At 54.7% G+C, this 11,085-nt stretch overlaps 1 protein-coding gene across 2 annotated transcripts in view; it reads right to left on the bottom strand.

Annotated features, from left to right (window-relative positions):
- Positions 1-3,221: 3,221 nt before the first annotated feature.
- The window catches only part of RASSF1 (Ras association domain family member 1), a 59,556-nt gene continuing 51,692 nt past the window's right edge, over positions 3,222-11,085 (bottom strand). For both annotated transcript variants that reach the window (XM_040358752.1, XM_040358751.1), the window contains 2 exons: positions 7,504-7,619; positions 3,222-3,942 (listed from right to left, as the gene is read on the bottom strand). In XM_040358752.1, coding sequence (XP_040214686.1) covers positions 3,796-3,942; positions 7,504-7,619 — 263 coding nt within the window. In that variant the 3' untranslated portion in view covers positions 3,222-3,795. The remainder of the gene's footprint in view (positions 3,943-7,503; positions 7,620-11,085) is intronic.

The raw sequence follows: 11,085 nt of genomic DNA, 5'->3' as shown, positions 1-11,085 counted from the left end.
ACACTGACCTGAGCGAGGATCTCCGGGGGCCCCAATCTATAAACAAGGATCTCCGGGGGCCCCAATCCTCCATATTGTACACTGACCTAAGCGAGGATCTCCGGGGGCCCCAATCCTCCATATTGTACACTGACCTGAGCGAGGATCTCCGGGGGCCCCAATCTATAAACAAGGATCTCCGGGGGCCCCAATCCACCATATTATACACTGACCTGAGCGAGGATCTCCGGGGGCCCCAATCCTCCATATTGTACACTGACCTAAGCGAGGATCTCCGGGGGCCCCAATCCTCCATATTGTACACTGACCTGAGCGAGGATCTCCGGGGGCCCCAATCTATAAACAAGGATCTCCGGGGGCTCCAATCCACCATATTATACACTGACCTGAGCGAGGATCTCACTGACATGAACAAGGATCCTCAGGGGGCCACCATATTTTTCACTGACATGAGCAAGGATCTTTAGGGGCCCCAACCTGCCATATTGTACACTGACCTGAGCAAGGATCCCTGGGGGATTGGCGCCACCATATTCTATCCTCACATGAGCAAGGATCTCCAGGGGCCCCAATCTGCCATATTATACACTGACATGAGCAAGGATCTTTGGGGGCCCCAATCTATAAACAAGGATCTCCAGGGGGCCCCAATCCTCCATATTGTACAGTGACATGAGCAAAGGTCTTCAGGGGCCCCGATTCTTCACTGGGGAAACTGCATTTATATTTTTCCTGGGGGGGGGGGGGCAAAATCAGGTGTTATTAGGCTTTTTTTCTCTCCAGGTTGAATGTGTGGAAAATACCACATTATGGCCACTAGATGGAGTTGAAGTCCATAGTAAATCAGTATTTATTACATATGATCATCAGCGCCATCTAGTGACCATAATGTGGTACTGCGGTTCCATCCTGATTCACACATTCCACCCGGAGAGAAAGTAGCCTTATAACATTTGATCCCCCCCCCCCCCCGATGGTGTGTGTGACTGTCAATACATTTCCTTTGACTCCTTTCTTTTTCTTTTGTAGGTTCTCAGCAGCATAATCGGGGCCCCTAGGGTCTTGTATGGGGTCTCTATGATCCCTGAATGATTGGAGGTGACAGCTGGATTGTCACTGCTCTCCTCTTCTTCTCTTTCAGCTTTGATGTGCGTCCGTTGGCGGCGGAATGCACGCTGTGATTGGTCATCCAGCTTCCCCCCCCCCCTTCGCTCAGCCCATCCTCCATGGAGCCCAGTCCAGGGTTATTGGCAGGTTCTTGTTCTGTCATCACGGGAAGATCCTCATAGGTCATGAGCCCAAAGAGCATCAACGTATAGAACTTTTCACCAGTGTGCGGCCCCGTAATGCAGGGCGCAGGGGTGCCGCCTCCCTATCTATGCGTCCGGCCCCTAATCTACATGTGGGGCACCGGACGCATGGATTCCAATGGGGGACTTTTCTTTTTTGAAGCACATGATTACAGCTCGAGGCTCTGATTGGCTTAAAAAAAGGGTGGGCTCGGGGCGCAGAGCACTGTGCCCCCGAGCCCACCCAGTTGTGTGACAATAGCGAATTAATGTTCACTATTATCTTCTTGATTCTCCTCCTGGCCCAATCAGGAAGCATCACCCAATTGGCCGAGAGGAGAAGCGTTCCTATTGGCCACCTAGGAGGAGGAGGGAGGAGACGCACCGCGGAAGATGCAGAGAGGTGCGGGTGACCCGACTGACCAACCGATCGCTGCCAAATTTCACCACATTGGCCGTGCATGGTCATATGACATCATCACAGAAAAAAGCAGTGGCGGCTGGTGGTATATTTTTTTTTGGGGGGGGGGGGTTTATGCACCAACAGCCCATCCCCCGTTGATATCACCCGACCGACCGGGGGGGGGGGGGGAATGGTCTGTGGGTGTATTGTTTGCCCCCCCCCCCCCCCCCCCCATTAAAAAAAGATGTATCACCAAGAAACCCAATATTTTTACAGTTGTCACCAAAACAGGGACAGAGGGGAAATCCTCCAATGGAGACACTAGTTCTGAGATGATTCTCACTTCGGAGGGATTTCATCTCACTTCCTGTTGTGTCTCTGGGACAGGAAGTGATGGGGTGTCCAATATTTTACAGGTGTCGCCAGAACAGGAACAGAGGGGAAATCTTCAGATGAAGACACTCGTTCTGGGATAATTCTCACTTTGGAGAGATTTCATCTCACTTCCCGTTTTGTGTCTCCTGGACAGGAAGTGATGGGATACCCAAGATTTCACAGGTGTCGCCAGAACATGAACAGAGGGGGAAATCTTTAGATGGAGATCCTCTTTCTAGGATAATTCTCACTTCCTGAATTGGGGGGGAAAAATGATGCAAAGACGTGGTGAAGCTCCGCCCTACGCGTTTCGTCACTCCAACACTCCAGGTGACGTCAGAGAGACGAAACGTGTAGGGCGGAGCTTCACCACGTCTTTGCATCGCTTCCGGCCAGGGCTGTAGACAGGATTCTTACAGCGCCGGTGTCTGCATTACATGTCTTACCTCTGGATCCATTTACATTACACAGCACCCTGCACCTCTGGATCCCTTTACATTACACAGCACCCTGCACCTCTGGGCCCCTTTACATTACACAGCACCCCGCACCTCTGGGCCCCTTTACATTACACAGCACCCTGCACCTCTGGGCCCCTTTACATTACACAGCACCCTGCACCTCTGGGCCCCTTTACATTACACAGCACCCTGCACCTCTGGGCCCCTTTACATTACACAGCACCCTGCACCTCTGGGCCCCTTTACATTACACAGCACCCCGCACCTCTGGGCCCCTTTACATTACACAGCACCCTGCATCACTGGACCCCTTTACATTACACAGCACCCCGCACCTCTGGGCCCCTTTACATTACACAGCACCTAGCACCTCTGGACCCCTTTACATTACACAGCACCCTGCACCTCTGGGCCCCTTTGCATTACACAGCCCCCGCACCTCTGGGCCCCTTTACATTACACAGCCCCCCACAGTTTGTTACACAGACACCCCCCTAACAGTTCTGGACCCTCTGCATGTTACACTGGGGGGAGACTTGACATGCGGCCCGCGGCGCGCCACGGCCCACTGGGCATATGCCCGGTATGCCCTATGGGCAGTAATAAAACACTTCATGCAAAACGAAACCAGAAATGCGTTGGATGGATTTTGGTAGAATTTGGACCCCTCCCCCCCATAGAGAAATATTTCACTGTCAGGCCTGAGCAGTTCATCTTTATTCTTACAAACATCACATATCAAGTGCAACATAACGACCATATAAAAGACAAAGACAACATATAAAGTGCTGACAGGCAGCTGTGTCCCCACGTGAACCCCAGCGGTGCAGGACCTGGGGGTGACATTACATCGCCCCCCCCTCTACATGTCCGCCTTGTTCCCGCATCTGGTGCCAGCAGACCAGAGTTGGACCAGCTCCCGCTCCCGTACATCCAGGCCGTCGCATTTCCCCTCAGAAATGGAGCAGTCCTGAGTTGTACCTGAACTCTGCAGCCGTGGAACATATAAGTCAGTGTAGTGTCACTCTCTGGCTGCTCTCACTGTGACATCTTCTCGTGTGTCCCATGCAGACACTCTCGCTCTCTTCCGCTCACTCACATACGCCCCCCCAGGGGGGGGCGATCGGATGCCCGTTGGGCCGGGGCACGCGCACCTTCCCCCACATTCAGACTCAGTCACACCGCGTTTTTGCGTCTTCGGGATTCAGTCTCGCAGTCTTCACACGCTCCTTTTATATTTTTTTCCCTGGGCGGGTGCTCGGGTTCGTCAGCCGGGGGGGCGCTCGGTCAGGGCCTCCTGCATCTGTTGGCGGCAGCGGGTGTAGCGCTGGACGATCTGGCGCATGTGCTCCTCCTCCTCCCGCTGCAGGATGCGCAGGAAGTTCTGCAGCTCCGGCATGCTGAAAGCGTCCCACTGCAAGAGACAAAAGGTCGGTTAAAGAAGCGGTTTTCTCTTCTGAACAGGGCCGTCTTAATAGCATCACGGGCCCCTGGGAAAAGTAATGCTCTGGGGCCCCTACAATGACAGTGCAGGTAAACAGACATCAAGTAGGTAGGAGGCAGACTGCCTCCCCTGTGTATCTATCACTCTCAGTACCATCATGGGGCCCCCAATTTTGGGGCACTGTGGGCTCAAGGTCCAGCTGCTTTGGGGATAGTGCAGGGGCCCCCCATGCATCTGGGGCCCTAGGTGTGCCCTCTCATTAAGACAGCCCTGCTTCTGAATAGATGTAATTTTATTATGGGCAGTAGGAAAATACCACATTATGACCAGTAGATGGAGCTGAAGAACACATGAAATACATTTTTGTAGCAAGAGATACAATGTAACAATTTAAGAGAACGCTAGAGGGAAGTAGCAAATGAATGTGACTATTCGCTACAAAGACAAATGGATCTCTTATGCTCCTCAGCGCCATCTAGTGGACAAAATGTGGTACTTTAATCTCCAGTAAAACCTTGGTTTGCGAGTATAATTCGTTCCAGAAACATGCTTGTAATCCAAAGCACTTGTATATCAAAGCATTTTTTTTACAGGGTATAAAAGAGAAGAGAGGCGCCTCTAAGTGTAGCAATAAGTTGCTAAATGTTGTCCCTTCATTAAATGTAACCATATTGCTACACTCAGGGCCGCCATCAGGGGGTTACAGGCAGTACACCTGTAAGGGGCCCGGAGGTCCCCAGGGGCCCGGATGGCAACCCCCTTTTTTTTAGGGGTCCGGAGGTCCCCAGGGGCCAAAATGGCAACCCCCCCTTTTTTTATTTATTTTTTATTTAAAAAAAATATATTTTTTTAATATTTTTTTATTTTATTTTTTATTAAAGGGCCAATTTTCTTTTTTTTTATTGTCCCCAGGGGCCCGGAGATCCCCCAGGGCCCCGGGTGAAGGGGAGCTCTGGAGGGAGGTGAAGGGGAGGCAAGAGGGAGGAGAAGGGGAGGCCTGGAGGGAGGTGAAGGGGAGGCCTGAGGGAGGAGAAGGGGAGGCCTGGAGGGAGGAGAAGGGGAGCTCTGGAGGAAGGAGAAGGGGAGCTCTGGAGGGAGGAGGAGAAGAAGAGGAAGGCTGGAGGGAGGAGAAGAGGAAGGCTGGAGGGAGGAGAAGGGGAGGCTTGGAGGGAGGAGAAGGGGAGGCCAGAGGGAGGAGAAGGGTAGGCCTGGAGGGTGGTGAAGGGGAGGCCAAGAAGGAGGAGAAGGGGAGGCAGGGAGGGAGGAGAAGGGGAGGCCTGGAGGAGTAAAAGGGGAGGCCAGAGGGAGGAGAAGGGGAAGGCTGGAGGGAGGAGAAGGGGAGCTCTGGAGGGAGAAGGGAAGCTCTGGAGGGAGGAGAAGGGAAGCTCTGGAGGCAGGAGAAGGGGAGCTCTGGAGGGAGGAGGAGAAGGGGAGCTCTGGAGGGAGGAGGAGAAGGGGAGCTCTGGAGGGAGAAGGAGAAGGGGAGCTCTGGAGGGAGGAGGAGAAGGGGGAAGGCTGGAGGGAGGAGAAGGGGAGCTCTGGAGGGAGGAGAAGGGGAGCTCTAGAGGGAGGAGAAGGGGAGCTCTGGAGGGAGGAGAAGGGGAGCTCTAGAGGGAGGAGAAGGGGAGCTCTGGAGGGAGGAGAAGGGGAGCTCTAGAGGGAGGAGAAGGGGAGCTCTGGAGGGAGGAGAAGGGGAGCTCTGGAGGGAGGAGGAGAAGGGGAGCTCTGGAGGGAGGAGGAGAAGGGGAGCTCTGGAGGGAGGAGAAGGGGAGCTCTGGAGGGAGAAGGAGAAGGGGAGCTCTGGAGGGAGGAGGAGAAGGGGGAAGGCTGGAGGGAGGAGAAGGGGAGCTCTGGAGGGAGGAGAAGGGGAGCTCTAGAGGGAGGAGAAGGGGAGCTCTGGAGGGAGGAGAAGGGGAGCTCTAGAGGGAGGAGAAGGGGAGCTCTGGAGGGAGGAGAAGGGGAGCTCTGGAGGGAGGAGAAGGGGAGCTCTAGAGGGAGGAGAAGGGGAGCTCTGGAGGGAGGAGAAGGGGAGCTCTGGAGGGAGGAGGAGAAGGGGAGCTCTGGAGGGAGGAGGAGAAGGGGAGCTCTGGAGGGAGGAGGAGAAGGGGAGCTCTGGAGGGAGGAGGAGAAGGGGAGCTCTGGAGGGAGGAGAAGGGGAGCTCTAGAGGGAGGAGAAGGGGAGCTCTGGAGGGAGGAGGAGAAGGGGAGCTCTGGAGGGAGGAGAAGGGGAGCTCTGGAGGGAGGAGGAGAAGGGGAGCTCTGGAGGGAGGAGAAAGGGAGCTCTAGAGGGAGGAGAAGGGGAGCACTGGAGGGAGGAGGAGGAGGAGAAGGGGGAAGGCTGGAGGGAGGAGAAGGGGAGCTCTGGAGGGAGGAGAAGGGGAGCTCTGGAGGGAGGAGAAGGGGAGCTCTGGAGGGAGGAGGAATGGAAGGCTGGAGGTAGGAGAAGGGGAAGGCTGGAGGGAGGAGAAGGGGAGCTCTGGAGGGAGGAAAAGGGAAGCTCTGGAGGGAGGAGAAGGGAAGCTCTGGAGGGAGGAGGAGGAGGAGAAGGGGGAAGGCTGGAGGGAGGAGAAGGGGAGCTCTGGAGGGAGGAGGAGGAGGAGAAGGGGGAAGGCTGGAGGGAGGAGAAGGGGAGCTCTGGAGGGAGGAGAAGGGGAGCTCTGGAGGGAGGAGAAGGGGAGCTCTGGAGGGAGGAGGAATGGAAGGCTGGAGGTAGGAGAAGGGGAAGGCTGGAGGGAGGAGAAGGGGAGCTCTGGAGGGAGGAAAAGGGAAGCTCTGGAGGGAGGAGAAGGGAAGCTCTGGAGGCAGGAGAAGGGGAGCTCTGGAGGAGGAGAAGGGGAGATCTGGAGGAAGGAGAAGGGGAGCTCTGGAGGGAGGAGAAGGGGAAGGCTGGAGGGAAGAGAAGAGGAGCTCTGGAGGGAGGAGGAGAAGGGGAACGCTGGAGGGAGGAGAAAGGGGAGCTCTAGAGGGAGGAGTTAAATATTTCAGGAGACAGGAAGCGGTGATCACTGACCAGTAGGGTGACCACATTTACAAACTACCATTCAGGGACACCCCCCCCCCCCTTCCCAAAAATTAGCTTGTGCTGTAACGAATAACAGCACAGTGATTGGACACAAGAGGCGGGATTGATGATTTCTCCAATCACAGGCAGGGGGCGGGGACTGTGCTCCTTTAGGCATTCCCGGCCAGGACAAGTACTGTCAGTAGGTAAAGCGGTGATATGGCGGCCTTTTTTGGGGGCATTAGTTTGGCTTGGGGAGTGGCTGTGTCAGTTTCATTCCGGGACACTGTATTGTCCTGGAATATAGGTGCCCGGGACAGACCTGCAAAATCCGGGACACATGGTCACCCTACTGACCAGTAACCAGCAGCCGCCGGTCAGACGTCAGTATTCTGAGAAGTGATATTTTGGTTGCTTCCCTTTGTTGTTCCCCTTTTGCTCGGCCTGCAGAGCTGCAGAACGAGAAGTGAGACTACCCAGAGGGAACGGATGGCGGTGACATCACGGCAAAGCGCAGAGAAGGAACTCACATTGACTTCTCCGGTCTCGTTCTCCTTCAGCACAAAGCTCAGAGATTTGTCGCACGGTCCGGCCAGCAGACGCAGCTTCAGCGGCTCCTCGTCATCCGATAATTTCTTCTGGGAGACTGCGGGGAGACAAACATTTTTTTATTTTTTATTTCATTATTAACTTTTTTTACATATATATATATATTTTACATTTTAAGGTCTTAGGGGGGGGGGGGAATGGAAACTTTGATCTCATTTCACTGCAGCGATTTGAGTTGGAACTAGGAGTGGGGGTACCTGTCAAAACCAAGTACTTGCTCCCCCCCCCCCAATGGAGGGGGAAGGGTAAAAACAAGTGTAACTTCCCCTTTTGGGCGGAGCTCCGCTTTAATAAAATTAAAATTAAAACATTTTCCCATCATGCACTTCTCTAGTTGGTACATGATTACATTGTATCTCTTGTCACAGAGACATATGTATGTCTTATGCTCCTCAGCTCCATCTAGTGGTGATATTTTACTACTGCCTATAACAGGAAAAAGAGAAAATATCCTAAAGAACTTTTTTTTTTTGCTCATTTGCATGAAACAAAATGTACTGGAGAGATGGCTATGCAAATTCTTTTTTTTATAAGGAGACCCCTTTGTGGTTTCCTCTAAACAATTCCTCTTTTAGTAGGCGTGAAATCTAATGTATTCCTCAGCGATCCCCCCCCCCCCCCCCCCCCCCCCGGTGCAGACAGAGAACGCTCTGGAAAGAAGTGACCTTTTATTATATAAACTTCTATGGAGAGTGTTTAGATTTCTCCTCTTCCAGGATCCTCTGCACAGTCTCATCTCTCAGCAGCAGAGTTGTCATCCTGCCATGCGAGCTCCTTCCTTTAGCTGTTGGCAGGACCATCTTAATCCAAGGGCACTCCTGGGCACTGCCCAGGGGCCCCAGGTACATGGGGGGCCCCCACAATAATCTTGCATTACATCATACTTGCCAACTGTCACGGATTTTCTGGGACAGTCACGCTTTTTACTAAACTGTCCCGATATGGTCGTGTCCCGGGAAACGTCCCAGAACCTATACTGTGCCCTCCTGATCCCAGTGTTGTGCCCTCCCGATCCCAGTGTTGTGCCCTCCTGACCCCCCCTGTACTGTGCCCTCATGATCCCAGGGTTGTGCCCTCCTGACCCCCCCCCACCTGTACTGTGCCTTCCTGATCCCAGTGTTGTGCCCTCCTGACCCCCCCCCCCCTGTACTGTGCCCTCCTGATCCCAGGGTTGTTCCCTCCTGACCCCCCCTGTACTGTGCCCTCCTAAACCCAGTGTTGTGCCCTCCTGACCCCCCCTGTACTGTGCCCACCTGATCCCAGTGTTGTGCCCTTCTGACCCCCCCTGTAGTGTGCTCTCCTGATCCCAGTGTTGTGCCCTCCTGACATCCCCTGTACTGTGCCCTCCTGACCCCCCTGTACTGTGCCCTCCTGATCCCAGTGTTGTGCCCTCCTGACCCCCCTGTAGTGTGCCCTCCTGATCCCAGTGTTGTGCCCTCCTGACATCACCTGTACTGTGCCCTCCTGACCCCCCCCCTGTACTTTGCCCTTCTGATCCCAGTGTTGTGCCCTCCTGACCCCCCCCCCCCTGTAGTGTGCCCTCCTGATCCCAGTGTTGTGCTCTCCTGACATCCCCTGTACTGTGCCCTCCTGATCCCAGTGTTGTGCCCTCCTGACTCTCCTGTACTGTGCCCTCCTGACCCCCCTGTACTGTGCCCTCCTGATCCCAGTGTTGTGCCCTCCTGACTCTCCTGTACTGTGCCCTCCTGACCCCCCCCCCCCTGTACTGTGCCTTTTGTGTTGACTAGTCTTTGATTTATGGAATATTTTCCTTTTGTAAAATCGATTTTATTGAAAGTTCTAATGAATATGAATGTTTAAGTCTATCAACTATTTATACTTTATTTCTTGAACGTAAGTGTGTAAATTGGGGGCAAGCTGGTGGGGCCCCAGAGCATTACTTTGCCCAGGGGCCCATGATGCTATTAAGACGCACTGAAAGGAACGACTAAAATAAACACAAATAAAAGGAGTTATAAATAGTTACATTGTATTTCTTTTCTCAAAAAAATCAAAGAGATTGGAATCCGCCACCCACCTCCCCACCCCCCGCTGTGCGCGGCGCGGAACGTCTTTCTATTTAAGTGACAGACATCCGGCTGGTTCTTCTATAGATGATGACATCACAGAGAAGTTCTTCTCTTCTGTGTACGGATCATCCGTGAAGTGCGAATGAACATGAATACATTTGTGTCTAAATGTGTCTGGAGTCTTTTTTTTTTCTTTGCTTTTTGACGTTTTTGTCACCACCGGGCAGGTTCAGCCCCCCTACGGGTCCTGGTGTCACAAGGACAGGAAGTGATGGGAAATCCAAGATGATAGTTGTCACCACAACAGGAATACAGGAGAAATCTTACATTGGCGGCTGGTGGTATATTTTTTGGGGGCGGGCGGCTATCCGTGCAATGCCCCCCGACCCCCCACCGATCAGATGATCGGTCAATCAGTTCCCATACTTACCCCATATAGGTCGCGGGCTTCCTCCTCCCTCCTCCTACTCTTCAGCTTCCCCTGAGTCTCCTCCCACCTCCTCCCCGTTTCCCCATGCATCTCCTCCCTCCTCCCTCCTCCTCCTTGGCTTCCCCGCATCTCCTTCCTCCTCTCTCCCCCTCGGCTTCCCCTGCATATCCTCCCTCCTCCTCGGCTTCCCCTGCATATCCTCCCTCCTCCTCGGCTTCCCCACATCTCCTCCCTCCTCCTCGGCTTCCCCGCATCTCCTTCCTCCTCCTCCTCCTCCTCGGCTTCCCCGCATCTCCTTCCTCCTCCTCCTCCTCCTCCTCAGCTTCCCCTGCATCTCCTCCTCCTCCTCGGCTTCCCCGCATCTCCTCCCTCCTCCTCGGCTTCCCCGCATCTCCTCCCTCCTCCTCGGCTTCCCCGCATCTACTCTCTCCTCCTCCACTTCCCCGCATCTACTCTCTCCTCCTCCTCCACTTCCCTGCATCTACTCTCTCCTCCCCCTCCACTTCCCCGCATCTACTCCCTCCTCCTCCTCGGCTTCCCCGCATCTCCTCCCTCCTCCTCGGCTTCCCCGCATCTCCTCCCTCCTCCTCGGCTTCCCCGCATCTACTCCCTCCTCCTCCTCGGCTTCCCCGCATCTCCTCCCTCCTCCTCGGCTTCCCTGCATCTACTCTCTCCTCCTCCACTTCCCCGCATCTACTCTCTCCTCCTCCTCCACTTCCCTGCATCTACTCTCTCCTCCTCCTCCACTTCCCTGCATCTACTCTCTCCTCCCCCTCCACTTCCCCGCATCTACTCCCTCCTCCCCCTCCACTTCCCCGCATCTACTCCCTCCTCCTCCTCCTCGGCTTCCCCGCATCTCCTCCCTCCTCCTCCTCGGCTTCCCCGCATCTCCTCCCTCCTCCTTGGCTTCCCCGCATCTCCTCCCTCCTCCTCAGCTTCCCCGCATCTACTCCCTCCACCTCCTCCTCGGCTTCCCCGCATCTCCTCCCTCCTCCTCCTTGGCTTCCCCGCATCTCCTCACTCCTCCTCCTTGGCTTCCCCGC

This window comes from Rana temporaria, chromosome 7 (genome assembly GCF_905171775.1).
Source record: "Rana temporaria chromosome 7, aRanTem1.1, whole genome shotgun sequence".
Lineage (NCBI taxonomy): Eukaryota > Metazoa > Chordata > Amphibia > Anura > Ranidae > Rana > Rana temporaria.
The sequence above is the reverse complement of the archived record's forward strand: the minus strand, read 5'-3'. Positions and strand labels throughout refer to the sequence as shown.